Source organism: Carcharodon carcharias, chromosome 14 (genome assembly GCF_017639515.1).
Source record: "Carcharodon carcharias isolate sCarCar2 chromosome 14, sCarCar2.pri, whole genome shotgun sequence".
Classification (NCBI taxonomy): Eukaryota; Metazoa; Chordata; class Chondrichthyes; order Lamniformes; family Lamnidae; genus Carcharodon; species Carcharodon carcharias.
In genome coordinates this window covers 132,304,435-132,325,215 of record NC_054480.1, presented here as the reverse complement: position 1 = coordinate 132,325,215, position 20,781 = coordinate 132,304,435, and the positions used below count along the sequence as shown (strand labels likewise).

At 42.6% G+C, this 20,781-nt stretch overlaps 1 protein-coding gene across 1 annotated transcript; it reads left to right on the top strand.

Moving 5' to 3' along the window:
* The first annotated feature begins 750 nt into the window (after positions 1 to 750).
* LOC121287620 (hydroxysteroid 11-beta-dehydrogenase 1-like protein) lies at positions 751 to 20,322 on the top strand. Its single transcript, XM_041205546.1, is given in 9 exon segments — positions 751 to 1,005; positions 4,925 to 5,042; positions 7,706 to 7,836; positions 12,502 to 12,598; positions 12,601 to 12,612; positions 13,576 to 13,678; positions 15,620 to 15,720; positions 18,653 to 18,818; positions 20,118 to 20,322. Coding segments are annotated over 9 exon segments (1,188 nt in total).
* Positions 20,323 to 20,781: the final 459 nt, after the last annotated feature.

Here is a 20,781-nt window from a genome sequence, read left to right as displayed (position 1 = left end):
TGTGAACTGTGAGCTGGGGGATAGTGTCAAACTTTAAGACACAGACAGGCTGGTGGAATGGGAGACAACTGACAGATGAAATTTAACACAGGAGAGTGAAATGATACAGTTTGGTAGCAAGAAAGGGGAGAAGCAAAACTAAAGGGTGCAGTTCAGAAGGGGTTGCAAGAGCTAGAGGGCTCATGTGCACAAATCACAATGGTCCCGCAGCATATCATTTAGTGTGTCCCCGAAGTCGCAGTGTTCTGTCAGCTTCTGTGAAGGTGTTAGATGGTTAATAAAGCATACGGGATCCTAGACTTTTAAACAGGGACATAAGAGTACAAAAGCAAGGAAATTATGAAAAATTTGTATAAAATAGGAGTTCAGCCTCAACTGGAGTATTGCATGCAGTCCTGGGCATGACACCTTAGGAAGGAATTAGAAGGGGTCCAAAAATGATTTATGTAGTAACTGAAGTTATCACCTTTCCTGCTGTCTATGAGGAGCCACGTGATGTTCTTGGAGGCTACGACCAATGAGCCTTAAGTGTGGATAATGCAGGGGACGGGGCTTCCTGACGATGGTCCTGATCAAGCATGTAGCATCTGGAAAACTCTCTAATAAAGTTTATCTGTTTCTTGTTGGAACCTGTCCAGTACATCGTCATTACGTTTGTCAGCGAGGGTAAAATAGCTCCGACACTGCACCTCGCCTTGTTACTGTGAGTACATCGAATCTTAAGAGGAAAGAAAAGAATACTTGCCAGTCATGCCACTCTTCAGTGGAATCGATCCTTATGATGTGACGATGGAAGGTTGGAGCCAGTATGTAGAGCATCTCAGGTTTAATTTCGTAGCAAACGAAATTACCATGGAGGAAAAGCAGAAAGCCATCCTTTTGAGGGTACATGATAGCAAGACATACAATCTCATTCACAGTCTGGTGGCCCCAAACACGACCAATTCTAAGTCCTTTAATGAATTAGTGGACCTCAGGAAAATGTATTTCCAGCAGAAGCCATCCGTAATAATGCAGCGCCCAGCAGTATGTTCCTGCCCCACATGAAGAACAGCGCCATGTTGTACATGGTGCAAAGCCTGCGAGTGTCTCACAGCACTTTCCACGGTGAGTGATATTTGCAGGGCACGCTTCAAATCGACGTTGGCCTCAGCGAGTAAATGGTGCTGACCGGCATCGTCGTGAATTACACAAACTAATCGGTCCCGCGGCATATCATTTAGTGTGTCCCCAAAGTCACAGTGTTCTGTCAATTGCTTCAGCTTTGCTACATAGGTTGTGATTGACTCTCCCGGGGTCCTAACTTAAACCGCTGCATTATTACAGATGGCTTAAGCTGGAAATGCGTTTTCCTGAGGTCCACTAATTTATTAAAGGACTTAGAATTGGACATATTCAGAGCCGTAAAGCTGTGGATGAAATTGTATGTCTTGCTACCACATACACTCAAAAAGGTTGCTTTATTCGCTACGAAATAAAAACCAAAGCGCTCTACATACTGGTTCCAGACTTCCATAGTCGCATTGTAAGGATCGATTTTGCCAAAGAGTGGCATGTCTGGTAAGTATTCTTCTCTTTTCTCTTAAGATTCGATGTACTCACTGTAACAAGGTGAGATGCAGCGTTGGAACTATTTTACCCTCACTGCCAAATGTAATGACTTGACATATTTCAACAAGAAACAGATAAACTTTATTACAGAGAGCTTTTCAGATGTACATGCTTGATCAGGACCATTGTCAAGGTTATACTTTCAGTTACTACATTTCCTCCCCTTTTAGTTTTTTTTACAGTTTCTATATACAAGATCATTCGAATATCCAACAACAAATACATATATACAACTTCAGGTGATTAAAGATTAAGTCTCTGAGGGCTTTCCTTATTCGGTTAGAGTGACGTAGCTTTACCACTTGAGGTTCTTCCACAGGATCGACATGATCAGGAACTGCAGCAATCATTAGAAAGTGGCGGTTCAGGGTTAAGACAACTCCAGAGACATCAGGAATGTCTATTCTAGGTCGATCTGTCACCTCAGGGATTAATGGTTCAACATTAATCACAGGCGGAATAGTTGGCTGGTGAAATTTCTCTCTATCACGAATATGATCCACATGTTTTCAAACAATTCTGCCTTTCACTTCCACCTGGTAGAATTAGAGACCAGAGTCTGAGGCAATGGTTCCAGGAACCCAGCAACATCCACTTTCGAAAGCCTGCACAAATATTGTGTCTCCTACAATGTCCGGTCCGTCACGTCATTACAATTTACAAGAATAGTTCTACGAATGGGGAACTTTGGTTACATGGATAGATTGGAGAAGCTGGGACTGTTCTTCTTGCAGAGGAGAGAAGGTTGAGAGGAGATTTGATAGGTGTTCGAAAATCACTGGTCAGAGTCGATAGTGATTGACAGAAGAGTTTAGAGCCAGATAACACCAGTTTAAGGTGATTGGCAAAAGAAGTAATGGTGACATGAGAAAAAAACATTTATACAGAGTGAATGGTTACAATATGAAATTCACTTCCTGAGAGTGGTGGAGGCAGATTCAATTGTGGCTTTCAAGAGAAAATTAGACAATTTCTGAAGAGAAAAAAAAATTACAGGGTTAAGGAGAAGGCAGGGGAGTGGCACTAGGTGAATTGGTTCTTGGAAGTGTTTAGAGGTCTTGATAATAGTGTGCCTTCTCATTCCCAACAGCTGCCACATATGATTGCTGTCTTCAGCAGAGTGAGGCCTAGTGTGATAAACTGACTAGTGCTCACAGATATTTCATTCAGTTGTTTGCCCATTTAGTCAGTGATAAACCAGGGCAGTTGTTGCTGTGCTGGTCCTTCACATGCAGACAGAACTAGTTTGTGCCTTCAACTTAAGTTCGGTATCAGTTTTGGTTTCTCAATAATTGCTTGGCACTTAAATGAGTATCTTATGTTCTGAATGGGCGAGTTATGAAACCCTGTGAGAATCACTGTCAAGCCTTTACTATGGCAGCAGCCAGCTCTCGATGAGGTGCAGAGCAACACTATGATATGGAAGAGTGGCATAATCAAAGCCTTGTAATGATTGGTGAGAGAACAAATAATTCCTGGCTACACTTGGCCTTCTCACACCAGCATGTCTGGATCCCTGCAAAATGTCTGATTGGCTGACACGTAATGCTGCATCTAAAATCGGGTCAGTTTTCAGTGCTGACTTGTGATGCGAGGAGAACGATCATGGCGACTCTGGGGAGTATTGGCACTAAGGGCTGTCTGAACTCCGGGCAGTGGTAAACATTACATTGTTTGAACTCCGGGGAAACTGGTGCTGTGTCTCGTCTGATCTCGGGGAAGTGTTGGTGCTGTGCATGGATCCCAGTACTAATACTGATATGCCACACTCCACAATCCAGCATGAATATATCATACAAACATGGTTCACCCACAACTCTTCTACTAATTCTACCTTAGATCTCCAGATTCCATGCATGCTGCAACATAATCATTGTACATCAGCAAAATGTTTACTAGCCAAACAAAGTACATAACGCGAAAGAGCATGAAACCACAACCTGCGGCACAGTAACATTCTGACATGCTTATGAAAAAAATAAACTCCATCATCTTTTCTCTTTCTCTTTCTTCAGGTTGTTTTACAAATTACTTTAAAATATAAATGTAACTTAAGAAAAGATTAGCTTTCACAGTGAAATAAAACCTTCAATCTTCTTACACAAGAAATTAAAGAAGATGGAACTTTCCACAATTTGTGAGTTCCCCAACATCCAAACCAGAGTCTCTAATTAAAATGTAATCCAAAGTTTTCTCCAACTCTGGGCGCACATTCTTAAATTGGAACTCGCACATTCAGTGGTCATATGCACACTTTCATACTTCCATGCAACTTAGAAATATTGATCCCTGTAATGGGTTACAAACTCAAACTGTCAAGTTTTACGTGATATCTCCATTTCAGAACCAAAAACATGACTCAAGTTTCTCAAACAAAAATGCTTGTTTATCCACATAGAGCAAGCAATTAGAAAGCTTGAAACAGCAGCTACAAAGGATGAAATTAATTTCCACTCCATGAATAGAACAGTGAATGACGCTCACACCAAAAACAGACATGATACACATTATTTATAGACAGTTTTTCATTGGGTCAGTGATCTTGCCACTTTCGCACACACTATTTTCTGTGTTTCCATGTTTCTCCCAGAGACTGCAAACAAAATCCAGCTGCCTCTTTGAAATAAAAATAGAGCAAGCTGCCTATTTTTTTCCCCACAACAATTTTAACTTTTACTGTGGGCTTTTTAATTTCTTCCTCCTTTTTGAAGCTCTCTCCTTCACCTCAAGTGCACAACCTTGGCTGTTATATGGAGTTCTATTACAACACTTGCATGTCTCTATTCTCCTGCACAATCTCTTTTCTTCCTGTCATATTCTGTAACATTATCCCTCCTCTGTCATGCTAGACGTCCCCAAAACCACCAAGGGCAGCATTACCTTCAGAACCTCTATAACAAATGGAAGACTCACTGTCAAGCTCTTGCCTTGTCCGACTGAACATGCTTCTGCCACTCTCCACATTACTGGAAGATGGGGTGAAATATTGTGTGATAACAAGTGCCTGAGGAGCCAAAGAAGCATCAAACTGCTTCGCCTCCCTATCTAAAGTTGTTACTTGACTCATGCAGCTTTGGGGGAGTCAGGGAAGTTAAAGGGAATGCAGAAGAGAGCGGTGGCTATATAAGCCCTGACCCAAAGTCCCCTTAACAACTTTTGGACCTCTTGTTTTTGCAAACACAACCCACAGGCACATATATCTTTAATTTTGGACTGCTGCAATTTCTTCAAGTGAGCAGTTAATCTTTACAGCCTTCTCATGTACAACGCCCACATTGCATGAATGAATATATACAAGCCCCTTGTTTGTCAGACTTTTTCAGTAGAATTTGGAGGCTCAGAAATGATAGGGCTTAAAAAGCTTTTCATTCTTATGTTAACTGTTTCCACTGTATTTTTGGCAATAATCTGGAGAGATACTTTTGATTCTGGTAAGGACTGTTAAGATCCTTTATACAGCTTAACCTTCAATTTGAGGATCTCATAAGGAAAACCATTTTGAAGCTGGCAGTGAGATTTACTTCTATCAGGTTGCTTTGAGATTTTTAGATTTTAATGGCTCCAACATTGCTGCTCCAGCTGCCGAGGCCCTAACCTCTGGAATTCCCTCTCTGTACCTCGCCACCTAACCTCTACCTTGCTTTCCTTCCTTAAGGTAAAATTTAAAACTTACCTCCTTGACCAAGCTTTTGTTCACCTGACCTAATTTCTCCTTATGTGGCTTGGTGTCAAATTTTGTTTTATACTGCTCCCGTGTAGCACCTTGGAATGTTTTATTACGCTAAAGGTGCTGTAGAGATACAATTTATTGTTGCTGTTCTAGATGTTTCTGTGCCAAAGGTTTGAACATCAGTCTGGCTCAGTTGCTAGAACATATTAAGTTCAACTTTTTATTGGGTTCCCAAAAATGTACATTTGCTTTATTTGAAACTTTTATACAAATAGATATACATATATAGATTTATGTACATCAAAGGTTTATATATTTTATGAATCTTGTTGCTACTTTTTTTCTTTATGGACGAGATGTTAAACAGAGGCACTGAGGGGATGAAACTGGTCTTTTCCAAAACAGAGTGGTAGTGAATTGGCTGCCACTGCATCAGTTTTTATTTACTATTGACTTTAAAAATATTGCCTGGATTTTTGATTTCAAAGCAAGACAAAGCGACAGTAGGAAACGAATCTCCAAAAAGAGTTGGAACTATTGTTCTGTGAGCTTCAGTGGGAAGAAGATCAGGCGCAGTGAAAAATCAGCTGCCGACCCGCAACCAGCCTGTTTCGTGCTGATGGTGTAGACGAATTTCACATCACCCGTTTGCTTATTCAGTTGGACACAAAAGACTTTGAGGTGCTATCTTAACTCCCATTTACCCACCTTAGTCTTAATACTCTTGCCTAACACAATATATCAAACTCCGTTTTGAAATTTTTCAATTGACCCTCAGCCTCAATTACATTTCGAGGGAGAGTTCCAGATTTCCACTACCCTTTCCGTTGAAGAAATTCTTCCTAACATAGGCCTGAGTGGCCTAGCTCTAATTTTAAGGTTAAGACTCTTTTCCAGACTCCCCCTACCAGAGGAAATGGTTCTTCTCCATCCACCTTATCGAATCCTTTGGATGCCTTAAACTCCTTAATCTTCTACGCTAGTCTATATAAACTGTCCTCATAATTTAACCCAATAGCATGACTCTAAATTATATTGTACCAGCGACTTACAAACAACTCAGTATAAAAAGCAACTAATAAGAAACCGATACCTTATTAATAACTTTGTTAACAAGTTGTTTAAGGATTCCTTTAATCAGGGAATCTTGTATAAAGAGCTCCATTCTCGTTGAGTTAAAAATACGGAAGTACCTCCCTTTTTGTTAACCTTATCTCACATTCCTTTCGTGTCAGACTTAATTGCTTTTACATAATGTGAATCCAACAACCACCAGCTTTTCTTTGATTCTGGATTCTTTGGCATTGACCTTATGACTTACCCACATAAAAAGAAATTTTTCCCTATTGGACTCAGCATTATACATCAGCCATTGTGGTTGGTTAGCTCAGAATGCTGGGTGGCTGGTGAGTGATGCCAGTACTGTGTGTTCAATTCCTGTATTGCCTGAGGTCACCCATGAAGGCCCTGCCTTGCCTCCTCGCCTGAGGTGTGGTGATGCTCAGGTTAAGCTTGCCACCAGTTGTCTCTTTCTGATAAGAGAGCAGACTATGGTGACTTTCATTTCAACATGTCTCTAAGCAGCTTATTCAGGAAAAACCTACATTTGAGTAGCACCATGCATAACTTCATGGTGCCCCAAACATCTATGAAGCCTACCTCTCTGGCAAGCTTTTGGTCATATATCCCAATATCTTCTTAAGCAGCTCGGTGTCAAACTTTGTTTCATTATGCTCCTGTGAAGTGCCTTGACATATTAAATGTGCTATATTAATGCAACCTATTGGTGTAATGAAGGAAGAATGGCAGTCAGTTGGTGCACAGCACAATCCCACAACCAGTAGAAAAACTTATTTAACCAAAGAGAGGTGAGAAAGTAGAATCGCTACCAGAAGGAGTGATTGAGGTAAATAGTATAGATGTATTTAAGCAGAGGTTAGAGAAGTGTATGAGGGAGAAGGGAATACACTCATAGGGTTAGATAAGGAAGGATGGGAGAGGCTTGAGTGGAGCACAAATGCTGGCATGAACTAGTTGGGCTGAATGATCTGCTTCTGTGCTGTATATTTTAAGTAATTCTGTATAACAGCAGGGGAGTGAAAATAGGCAGGAGGGAAGGAAACAGTTGTTTGTTAGTGGAGTTTATACGCAGAGAATGTCTATTGCCTGTGCACACATGTAAATGCACAAGGGGCATTTGGGGCTATAGTTCAGACCAACCCTTAATAAATTCACTATCTAATCTCTGCAATTAGATTACAACTTTGGTGCAATTGTGCACACACCTGTATTTCTGACCTTGTACCATAACCCAAAACAGTGAGAGCAGAACATGTGGCCTTGTCCTCTCCTCGACTAAAGTCTTTAGTAAAAATGGCCTGCATGCTTTGTGACATTCTAATTATTTTATTTATTTTTGAACAGAGTTACTGTCTGGTTCCCATGTCCTACTGACTGGTGCTAGTAAAGGAATAGGTGAACAGCTGGCATATCACTAGGCCCGGTTCGGTGCTAAACTTGTAATAATTGCACGGAATGAAGCTCGTCTGAAACAAGTAAGAAAGAAAGAAGGACGTAAATAAGAACATAAGAAACAGAAGCTGGAGTTGGCCATTTGGCCTCTCTTGGCTGCCCTGCCATTCAATAAGATCATAGCTAATCTCTATCTCAACTCCACTTTCCTGCCTTATCTCCATATTCCTTGTCCAAAAAAAAACTATCAATCTCAATCTTGAATATACTTAATGACTGAGCATCCACTGCTCTCTTGGGTAGCAAATTCCAAAGATTCACAACCCTTTGTGTGAAGAAATGTTTCCTCATCTTAGCATTAAATGGGTGACCCCCTACCTCGAGACTAAGACTCCTGGTTCTAGATGCTCCAGCCCATGGAAACAGTATGTACCCTGTCAAACCTCTAAGAATTTTATACATTTCAAAGAGATCACTTCTCATTCTTCTAAACTCAGGGGTAAGTAGACCCAGTCTGCTCAATCTCTCCTCATTCCAGGAACCTGTTGCATCTGTTCTGAGGGAAGTGTATAAGGCACTTCCTTCAGAAAGGAGACTAAGCCTTGCAATTCTGTAGTGGTGGTGTAGTGGTATTTGTCACTGTGTTAGTAATTCAGAGACCCAGGGTAATGCTTTGGGGACCTGGGGTTCAAATCCCTGTATGGTGATTGGAATTTGATAAAGTCTAATGATGAGCTTGAAACAAATGCTAAAACCTGTCTGGTTCACTTATGCCCTTTAGGGAAGTAAATCTGCCACCTTACCTGATCTGGCCTACATATGACTCCAGACTCAGCAATGTGGTTGACTGTGAAATGGCCTAGCAAGCTACTCAGTTCTCAAGGCATAATTAGGGATTAGGCAATAAACACTGGCCCAGCCAGCAATGCCCCTTTCCATGAACAAATAATAAAAAAAAACCTCCAGACATCTCCAAGCACTTCCCAACTATTATAGTTATAGGACATGGGTACAAATCTCACATGGGAGCTGAAGGAATTTGAATTCAATTAATAAAATCTGGAATATAAAGCTAGTCTCAGTAATGGCGACCAGAAACCTATCATTGATTGTCATAAAAACTGATCTGGTTCACTAATGTTGTTTAGGGAAGGAAATCTGCCATCCTTACCTGTTCTGACCTACATGTGATTCCAGAGCCATAGCGATATGGTTGACTCTTAACTGCCCCCTGAAATGGCCAAAAGTGACAAGCCATTCAGTTCAAGGGCAGTTAGGGATGGGCAATAAATGCTGGCCTTGCCAGTGACGCCCACATCCCATGAAGGAATAAAGAAAAATGTCATGTTTATAAGGCGGGGAAATATTGCACAGCAGCCAATTTGGGCACAGTAAGATCCCACAAACAGCAATTAAATAAAAGATATATTCTTAAACCCAGAAAATAACAACAAAAACTTGAATTTATATAGCTTATTTAATGTTATAAAATCTCTCGGTGCTTCACAGGAGCATTATCAAACTAAGTTTGACACTGGGCTGCTTAATGAGATATCAGGAGAGGGAACTGAAAACTTGGTCAAAGAGCTAAGCTTTAAGGAGGTGAAGGAGAAGAGGCTTAGGTAGGAAATTCCAGAATATTAGCCACAGGCAGGTGAAGGCCGCCAATGGCAGAACAATTAAAATTTGAGAGAAACAAGAGTGTGGAGATCACAGCCAGTTATAGTGCTGAAGGAGGTTACAAAGATAGGGAGGGGGCAAGGCCTTGGAGGAATTTGAAATCAAGGATGCAAATTTTAAATTCTATATATTGCTGGACCTGGAGCCATCAGATTGTAGCAAATGTCATTTGGACATATGGGTGCTTTAGTTTACTGTTTGTCAAGGGCCGCAATCTTGAGCAGTTCAAAGGACAAACCTCAAGAATGTTCCAACAGTAAAGTGCTGGAAATTGCTCATAATGTCCCACACAACAGTTGGGGATTTGTCAACAGTACGTTATTCCCGACATTGTACCGGAACTCAGGGCCACTTCCTTTTTCTCCCTTTTTGCCCTTTCCCATGCGATTATAATTAAAATTCTAAGTGCCAATGGCGTGCTTGCAAAACGCATTCAAGTTCGCAGCTGGGGAAGCTTTTCGTTGGTGAAACCCACCATTAGCTGACAGTGCTGCATCTACGGGTGGCCCATTAAATAGTCTCCCGGTTAAACAGGGAGGCTCTGCATCTTTCCACAACTTCCCTGCCCAACTCCATTCTAATAAAAAGAGACTCACTGAGAGCACAAAGGTGGCACGAGTGTTTTTCCAAATTAAATTTCAGGTGTAACTATTGCACGTTACATTGTTTTCACTTTATTCAAATTTGCATCTTCATTAGTCGTTGAGACTAGCTTAGCCAGGGAGTTAAAAGTACGGACACACCTCAAATTGGCACTCATCAATGGTTACAGGGGAGTTAGGGACTTTTTCTTTATTGTGGAATGAACAATGTGATGTTTTTGCATTCACTCTTTATTGAATGTGCAGCATCCAGTGCTGCATTCATCACTCTGTGGGACATGGCTAAACCTGCAGGTTCAGCTGGACCTCCCTTCTATGCATTGTAAAGGATGTTGTCTGAGATCACTCTCAGCGGGGATAATTGAAATGTTGTTGTTGAAGTCAACGGACTCTGCCAGCCAACACCCTGAGATGGACTCACATTTGGACAGTACTGACACCGCCCTTTACTGACTGTCCTCACCACCACCTCCACCACACCCAGGACTCCAGGCCCTTTCCAGTTCACGCTTCCTTGCCCCCGACACCAGCCTCAGTTCATTCTGGATCCCTCTTCTAATCCTGTATGCCCCTGACCCCGCTCCATAATCCCCCTCACCACAGACTCATCCTTCCCAGAGGCCCGCTTCCATGCCTGGTACCAACCTCCTGCTCCCCTCCCTTGTGCCGTAGAGTTAAACAAGGAAACTTACACACCACTGCACAAAGCTGACTGTTGCACACCACCTTTAAACAATCACAAACCCGGTGCTGTGAGATTCTCATGTGCTGTTAGCTTTATCCTGAGCATAGAGCTTTATTGAAAACTGTTTCAGGTTAATGACCTTGCAAGCATGCAAATGTATTGCAAGTAAGAACCAACAACACAGGCCAGCGTAATTTTCAACATGCTGCAAACATGCCACTGACTTTATTTCTACATCTCAACCCGCTGTTGAGAAATCAACATTTCACAACCCGCCTAATTAAGTCACCACGTTTCCCACTTGTGTGGGGTCCACTGAATTCCCACCAATGTGTCAAGTGAGATTGTCCAAAGCTTGAAGGAAGGACAACAATGATGGAACATTGGGCTGGTTATTGCATTAAACCTATGGGTCCCTTTGTTTGAACGGATCCCTTAAAATTGTTCTCCGGAACACTGGAATAGTCTCTCCTCCTGACAACATTGCCTTGTGATCTCTTTTTGGACAATTTGTGTCAGAGAAATGAGCTATGAGTAAAGATGGGGGCAGATCTTGGGCTTTTGAACCTTGAAAGACAACAGTAAGCAGCAAAGCAAAGTTCAATCCATTATCATTTTTCAATAACACATCTCAGAACATCAGAGCAGGAATAGGCCATCCAGCCCTTCAAGCCCCTTGGATACAGAAAGCATGTTTCCCCTTGTGTGGGAGTCTAGAGTTAGGGGATGCTGTTTAAAAATGAGGGTCTCCCAATTAAGACTGAGATAAGGAGACATTTTTCTCTCAGAGGGACATTAGTCCGTGGAATTTTCTTCCCCAGACGGTAGTGCAGACTGGGTCATTGAATATGTTCAGGCTGAGTTAGACCAATTTTTGATCAACAAGGGAGTCACGCATTATGGGGAACAGACAGGAAAGTGGAGTTGAGACCACGATCAGATCAGCCATGATCTTATTGAACAGCGGAGCAGGCTCAAGAGGACGAATGGCTTATTCACGTTCCTAATTTTTGTATTCTTGTGCGCTTGTTCTGTTACTCAGTTAGTTCATGGTTGATCTGCACCTTAACCCTATTTACTTGTCTAGGTTCAGTAACCTTTAATGCCTTACCCAAAAAAAGTTTCACATCTCTCCCCAATTTTATTTCCATTGAAGTCAAAGAAAATAGAATTAAGGAGAAATGTAACACTGACTTCTGATTCTCTACCACTGATTCTACATGATCTCACAGTCAAAATTTAATCCTTAGAATTGAACATGATCTCACACTATATAGAATGCTATTCTATACTGTTTATCACTTCTTCCCCTCCAATTATTTAATGCAATCTTTTGTGAAGGCCCTGACTTGTTCTCAAAATTTCTTAGGGACTGGTTGAAATCCCCCTGCTATTTCATGCAAGTTCATTGTCCAATCCTGGACTATAAGTAGGGGATAATTAAACCACATGGGCTATAACAATAAAGCCTGATCCTGTCTCTATTAGAAACCCATATCCTCTTATCTTCTAGTGCTATTCTCCTGACAGTGATTAGGAGTAGGAACTATAGTTGATTTCCCCCACACCTACTCCTCCCCTTCCCTCGCCCGAGTGTCCTGAGGTCAATAGTGGCCACCTGACTGTGGTTGTGGTTGGGAGTCAGGTAACTCAGTACAGTCTGAGAACCAAAGCTGGGGCTTTCGTGGTTTGTGTTTTGGCTCAGTTCCAATTCTTGGACACATGCTTACCAATTTTTCATTTTCTAAATGCTAAACCATGTTGTGCTTTCATTTTGAAAGGTTGAGGAGAAATGTTTGGAACTGGGTGCAAAGGAAGTCTATTCATATGCTGCAGACATGGCAGTTCCAAGGAATCCAGAGATGTTTGTACAGTTTGCCTGGAGAAGCTGGGTAAATGTTTTACCCTTCATGTCAAATCTGGGGTCGGGAGGGGGGTTGGGGGGTGTGGGGGAGGCAGCAGTAGGGGGTGGGAGGGGCGGATGAGGAGACATTTTTTGCACAACAAGCTGTTACAATCTGGAACTCATTGGCAGAAAGGGTGGTGGAAGCAAGTTCAATAGTAACTTTCAAAAAGGAAATTGGATAAATATTTGAAAGCAGGGAGAAAAGAATATTGCACGGCCATGGGGAAAGAGCAGGGAGGAGATCAATGAAAGAGCTCTTTCAGAGAACCGGCATGATGGGCCAAATGGCCTCTTTCTGTGCAGTACCGTGCTAATGTGTCTAATTTCCTTACACTGACAGTAAAACATTTATTGATAGCATTGGATATTTTAAAACAAATGTCTAATATTGTGACTAGGATTTCTAATAAAGTGTAATGTGTGTACAAACTGTGAAATTGCACCCAAGACTACAGTTAATATTTGAGGATAAAATTATTATCATTAGACTTAAGGTGGGAGATTTTTTTTCATTCATTCGAGGGATGTGGGCATCTCTAGCTAGACCAACATTTATTGCCCATCCCTAATTGCCCTTGAGAAGGTGATGGTGAGCCGCCTTCTTGAACGACTGCAGTCCCTGTGGTTTAGGTACACCCACAGTACTGTTAGGGAGGGAGTTCCAGGATTTTGACCCAGCGACAGTGAAGGAACAGCAATATATTTCCAAGTCAGGATGGTGAGTGGCTTGGAGGGGAACTTCCAGGTAGTGGTATTCCCATGTGTCTGCTGCCCTTGTCCTTCTAGATGAAAGCGATTGTGGGTTTGGAAGTTGTGATGAGACTTGAATTCAACAAGGGGTAAGGAAACCTGTGTGTCTCTGTTTGGGATCTAAGAGGAGATAGTTCAATGGGACAATGACCACTTTAAAATGGACGGTATTATTTCACTTGCTTTGTGTTTCTCCCAGGCTGTTTGGATTATTTAGTTTTGAATCACATTGGATATGATCCTTTCCAGATGTGGAATAGAAATGCCGAGGACACCAATTGGTTGATGCAAGTAAGCTTTAGGTTCAGTTGTAAAAAGCTTTTATTTTAATTTCTGTGTATGTGTTTTGGCTGAAGTGCTAAAAGGCAACATTGTGCTCATTTGAGTGGGGCAAAAGCAGATCATACATGGATTGAGCGGGTTGGCTTAGGTTGGACAGACTGGGCTTGTTTCCACTGGAGTTTAGAAGAGTGAGGGGTGACTTGATTGAACTATATAAGATCCTGAATGATCTTGACAAGGTGGACGTGAAAAGGATGTTTCCTTTTATGGATGAGTCCAGAACTAGGGGGCACTGTTTTAAAATTAGGGGTCACCCTAATAGGACAGAGATCGGGGGAATTTTTTTTCACAGAGGATTGGAACTCTCGGCCTCAGAAGGCTGTGGAAGTGGGGTCATTGAATATTTCAAGGCGAAGGTAGATAGATTTTTGGTAGACAAAGGAATCAAAGGTTATTGGCGGTAGATGGGAATGTGGAAATCAAAACACAAACAGATCAGCCATGATGTTATTGAATGTCAGAGCAGGCTCGAGGGGCCAAATGGCCTACTTCTGCTCCTGTTTCATATGTTTGTATCTGATAGATCAGTATTCCTCACTCACCTCACTCTCAAGGACCGCAATCCCAAGCAGTGCCTTTCTTGAACACCATTTTCCGGACGAGTGCAGAAGCCTACACCTTGATGGGATGTGTTCCTATTCCTATCATCCAATCTTTGTCCTATGGATTCTGAAGTGGCCCAAGTTTTTAACAGCATTGCCTTGTCTCCTGTCATTGAGCAGCCAGAAAAGGAGATGAAATTACGCTGCAGTCCAAATCTAACAGCATCCTAAGGTTGGGTAGTTCATGAACGGAAGGTTGAAGATACATAGTGCAGCGGTTTCTCTAGGGTCATTGGTTAAAAGAAAGTGGGCCCCAAGTCTCCTCAGAGCAATACAGGTACCGGACCCCTTACCTGGCATTCCAAAATCCAGAAGGACCCAAAAACCAGCTCATTCGAAGTGGGTCCTGGGTGTCAATTTGAATAAAACATTTTATTTTTTATTTTTCATACTTTACTTTATGTGTTATATGTACATGTTCAGCCTGGAACCCAAAATCCATAAAATCCCCAAATCTGGCACACATCCGGTCCTGGGCTTCCTAGATATGGGGTCCGGTACCTGTATTATTGGTGCCACTGTGATTGACAACCACTCCCTTATGACATTTAGGGAGCTTTGAAAGTAAATTGGGGTCTTTGTTGCTTGTGAGCTAGAGAAAGGACTTGAGTTCATATGACATCATTCATGGGGTGGAATTCTATGCTGGTGGGATTTTACGGTCCCACTGAAGTCAATGGGCTTTTGAACGGCTTGCCTTTTTTGGCTCTGCCCCCAACCCCCACCACGATGGGGCTGTAAAATTCCGTCCATGATCTTAGAATGTTCCGAAGTGCTTTACAGCTAATGAAGTACTTTTGCTGTGTAGTCACTATTATAACCTAGGAAACGTGGCAACCAGTTTGGTGAATGATGAAGTGATGAGCTTTGAATTGAGCACAGGGAGGATGTGGGGCGCAAAGAAACAGCAATATGATAATGATCACATAATCTGTTTACTAGGTTATCTGTTTGGCTGATGGACAAATATTGGCCAGAACACAGGGGAGAATGTCCCTTCTCTTCTTTGAATATTGCTATGCGATTTTTTTTTAATGTCCGCCTGAGAAGGTAGTTAGGGTCTCCATTTAATGTCTCATCCAAAAGACAGGGCCTCCAACAGTGCAGCACTCCCTCAGTACTGCACACTGGAATGTCAGCCTGCATTATGTGTTCAAGTCCCTGGAGTGGCAACTGAACTCATAGCCTTCTGGTGTAAAAAGGCAAGAGCGGCAGACACTGAGCTAGAGCTGACACCATTGTCATTGTACTGCTGTATGGGTTTCATAATAAAAATCAGGCGCATTTTAATTTTTAAAGAGCTCTGAGTCACCAAAATACAATAAATTGGTTGACAGCTGCTGCTCTTCCCGCTTTAACCAAAAGTAACGGCTCCATTGTTGTTGTCTTCACTCTGTGTGGTAGGTGTTTGGCTGGGATGCTCTTCCCAACGCTGCCTGCTTTTCTCGCTCCTTCCAGGCTGGTTCTCTCTTTATCTGAAGCTCTCTTGATTTTACTGGCCTACACAAGATGGACAGTTCAAAAAAGCGGCTTAAGGGCAATGAGGGATGGGCTACACATGCTGGCCTTGCCTGCGATTCTCACATCCCATGAACAAGTGAAAAAACAGTTCCTGGTTAGGAGTTTGATGAGATCAGAAAGCTGTGTGCTGAATTAGCTAATCTGAAGCAAGATGAAGGGCCACTATAAAACTCACTGCCTTTGTGCTAGGGAGGAGTAAAAATCCCAGACAAAGGTTCCCACTCCTGGAGCAGAATCTTCTGCTCTCTCTGGTGGCGAGCTCGGAGGCAGGGAGGGCATATAATTAGGCGGGAGGGAGGCGTACTTGAACCCCATCACCTTCTCAACTCCGCCAGAAGTAAGTTATAGTAAGTTAAGTTATCTTCTCGCCCCACTGCCAATTAATGACCACTTCAGGGCCTCAGCCTGTCGCTGCTGCTATTAACCCAGCTGCAGGTGGGCCTGTTGCCATGCAGCATGCACAACAGGTAAAACCGTGCAGCTAACTTGTCACCTCCGGGAGAGGGAGATGCCCCCCCCCCCCCCCCCCCACTAAGCTTGCTGCTGACACCTGCCCCCTCCCACTCATTACTTACCTGTGGCCTGGGTCGCTCTGAGATCCTGGAACTCTGGTTCTAACTGGACGGCAGCTCTTGAGAGGTGAGACTTCCACCACCGGCGTCTTGATTACAGGGGAAGGCCCCCACCATTGGCCTTGCCACTACCTGATTGACATGTTGGTTGGTGGGCCTTCCTGAAAAGAGGCCGCTCGGGTCTCTCACAGGCTCTCCAGCCAACAGGCAAGACCCCTGCCAACTCAACAAGATTCCACTCTTGTTGCGGGTTATTGCTGGAAAGTGCATGTGAGTGGATATACAGAAAGAATCAAGCTCATTTTGATATTCATTCCTGTCCCACCCATATCCCAAGGCTAAATAACCAGTCATCTGATATAATAATCTAATACAGGCTGGGTTACTTTCCTCTTGAAAAAAGAAGGCTTAAGGGAATAGAGGCCTTTAACATTATGAAAGGTTTTGGTAGAGTGGATACAGAGACAATGTTTCCTCTTGCGGGGAAGAGTGTTGCTACAGCCCATCAATATCAGGCAGTCACCAAGAAATCCAATAGGGAAGGTGGGAGGTGGTATTATTGGAATCGATTCTGAGAGACAGGATAAACTGTCACTTAGAAAGGCACGGATTAATCAGGGATAGTCAGCATGGTTTTGATAGGAGCAACTTGTGTCTTACTAAATTAATAGAGCTCTTTGAAGAAGTAACAAGGAGGATTGGTGAGGGTAGTGTAGTAGATGTTGTCTACATGGACTTTAGTAAGGCACTTGACAAGATCCCTACATGGCGGACTGGTCAGAAAAGTGAGATCCCATGGGATACAGGGGAAGGTGGCAGGTTGGATCCAAAATTGGCTCAGTGACAGGAAACAAAGGGTAATGGTCGATGGATGTTTTTGCGAATGGAAAACGGTTTCCAGTGGTGTTCCACAGGGCTCAGTGTTGGGACCCTTGTTATTTGTTGTATATATATTGGACATAAATGTGGGAGGTATGATTGGGAAATTTGCAGATGACACAAAAATTGGCCGTGTAGTTGATAGTGAAGAGGATAGCTGTTGTCTCCAGAATGATATCAATGGTTTGGCCGAGTGGGCAGAAAAGTGGCAAATGTAATTCAATCCAGAAAAGTTGAGGTAATGCATTTGTGGAGGACAAAATAGCAAGGGAGTACTCAATAAACGGGAGGATATTGAGAGAGGTTGAGGAAGTGAAGGTGGCAGGACAGGTGGACAAGGTGGTAAAGAAAGCATATGGAATGCTTTCCTTTATTGAATGAGGTATCGACTACAAAAGCAGGGATGTAATGATGTAATTGTATAGAATGCTGGTTAGGCCACAGCTGGAATTTTGTGTACAGTTCTGGTCACCACATTACAGGAAGGACATAATTCTGGAGAGAGTACAGAGGAGATTTACAAGAATTCTGCCAGGACTTGAAATTTGCAGCTATGAGGAAAGACTGGATAGGCTAGGGTTGTTTTCCTTAGAACAGAGGAGGCTGAGGGGTGACCTAATTGAGGTGTACAAAATTATGAGGGGCCTAGATAGGATAGACAGTAAAGACTTGTTCCCCCTAGCTGAGGGGCCAATTACCATTGGGGAATAGATTTAAGGTGATTGGTAGAAGGATTAGAGGTAACATGAGAAAAACTTCTTTACCCAGAGGGTGGGGGGCGTTTGGAATTCACTGCCTAAATTGGTGGTTGAGGCTGAAACACTCAATTCATTTAAAAGGTACCTGGATCTGCATCTGAAGCGCTGTCACCTGCAAGACTACAGGCGAGGTGATGGAAAGTGGGATTAAAATGAGCGGCTAGTTTCTTTTTCACCTTTTTCTGGCCAGCATGGACATAATGGGCTGAATGGCCTCTTTAAGCGTGGTAACTTTTCTATTGTTCTATGAAATTCAGGAGAAACCTCTTTACCCAGAGAGTGGTGATAATGTGGAACTCGTCACCACAGGGAGTGATTGAAGTGAATAGTACAGATATATTTAAGGGGAAGCTAGTCCAGCATATGAGGAAGAAGGGAACAGAGGGTTCTGATGGTAGATTTGGATGAGGAAAGATGGGAGGCGGCTCAAGCGGAGCATAAACACCAGCAATGACTGGTTGGGCCATACACCCTGTGTAATCTAAGTTTACACGTAAATGACAACTTGGCTAAAGGACAGGGGGCAGCCAGAGCCATAATGCCACAGAGAAACTGAAAACCAGAACGTGTAACCAACTTACTGTTTTATTCCTTCCCAACAGATAAGATTTCCATTCCTTATGCAGCTTCGTATTCAGCTTCAGAGTTTGCTCTGGATGGATTCTTTACCTCTCTGCATCATGAGCTCACCTTGCAGGGGAGGGATGTATCAGTCACACTGTGCATTCTAGGAATGATTGACATTGATTCAACCAAAGAGAAAATCAAGTAGGTTTGTGAGGCCTGAACAGGCGCACGATGAATGGTTGCGCAAATTGGTACAGAATGCATTACAAATTACAAAGTATTTACAGCACAGAACCAGGCCATTTGGCCTACCTGGTCCATGCTGGTGCTTATGCTCCACATGAGCTTCCCCCCACCCCATCTAACCCCATTAACACATCCTGTCTCCCTCATGTGTTTATCTACCTTCCCCTTAATACATCTAGGCTATTCGCCTCAATTACTCCCTGTGGCAGTGATTTTCACATGCTAAACACTCTCTGAGTTTCTCATTAGTGGAATCACTAGCGACTGCCTTAAATTTTTTGACCTCTAATTCTGGTCTAACCCGCAAGTGAAAACACATTCTCCATGTCTACCCTAACAAAACTAAAAACATAAAATGCTGGAAATGCTCAGCAGGTCAGACAGCACCTGTGGAGAGAAATTAGAGTTAACATTTCAGGTCGTGATGACCCCTCAATAGACTGGCCCTCACATATACAATGGAATAAATCGGGCAAAGATAGACCTCTAAAGTTGAAGATTGCTGCTGGGAGTGCAGGTCATAGAGAATGTTAACACAATACTGTCACCCAACCCACCCTTCGACAACGTTTCACTCCGAAGACATTAACTTGCAGAATTAATAGTAATATATGTATAAATACCTGCCACCAAATATAATTTGCTGAAGACATAAGTAATTTTTATTTTTATTCTCCCTGAAATATCTTGCTATCAGGTATTATACCACAATGAATTTGCAGTATTTGATTAAGATATGAGCCATTTTATTTATTTCTTTGTTTTCATACTCCTGCCTCCCCAGAATCTTTATTCTCACAGTATTTGCCAGTTATTGGAGGAAGACAGGTATGTGGAGTTGAGGTTAAAATCAGATCAGTCAAGGTCTCATTGAAGGGCAGAGCAGGCTCGAGGGGCTGAGTGGCCTACGCCTGCTCATAATTCGTATGTCAGCGACTTGAATCATTAACTCTGTTTCTCCACAGATGCTGTCTAACCTGTTGAGAGTTTCCAGCATTTTCTGATTTTATTTAACTTAATTCAACCCTTAAATAATGTAGAAACATGACCCTGGGCCTTCCAAGCTATCAAATGCAAATAATTTGCCAATGAGAAAACAATCTAGTCCCTCCATTATTTAAGAGGCGATTTTTGCAAAGGCTAATAATGCGCATGAGAACCTGGTACCAACTGCCTTAATGTTGCTCGATAGTTACTTGCCTGATAACTTTAACGTTGTTCATCTTGACTATTTGCTTTTACACGTGCATTTAGAAACATGGATCTTGGAGTAGTGGCCACTTATCCAGCCTCTGAATCTGCACTGGCCATCATCAAAGGAGGGGCTGTGAGAGCACGAGAAATCTATTACCCATGGTGGGCAGCTCTCATTGTCAACATCCGAGACTGGTTTCCTGAAATGGGAGGCAAGGTGATTCGCAGTTCTTTCCTGGGATTAAGCACAGAAAACAGAGTCTAACCTGCAGCTGTTGTCTGTTCCTGGGCAGGTGCAAAAGCTACTGCATAGAATTAGATGGAAGTCATGACACAGAAGGAGGCCATTTCACCCAACCAGTCCATGTTGGTATTTACTCTCCATGCAAGCAAGTAGTTCCAATCATCTTTCCAATAGTTTGAATGAGTTTTCCAATTGTTTGAATCACCAAAGGACACAATTACAAATTTTTTTTTAAATGCAGACTTGTTGTTAGGGCCAGGAATGCCCTATCAGAGACTGAAACAGAATTCCAAATTAGCCCTTAAAGGAGAAATGGGAAAATATCTGTAAAAGCCGTACACTTTAAGAGAGCACAGGGACAGATCTGAGGGATATGGGACTAAGTGAGGCAATTGTTCTCAGGGGCAGAACTTTTCGCTCGTCGAGCGACCCAAACGAGCATAAAATGACTCGCGATGACGTTGGGCGAGAGTCCCGATG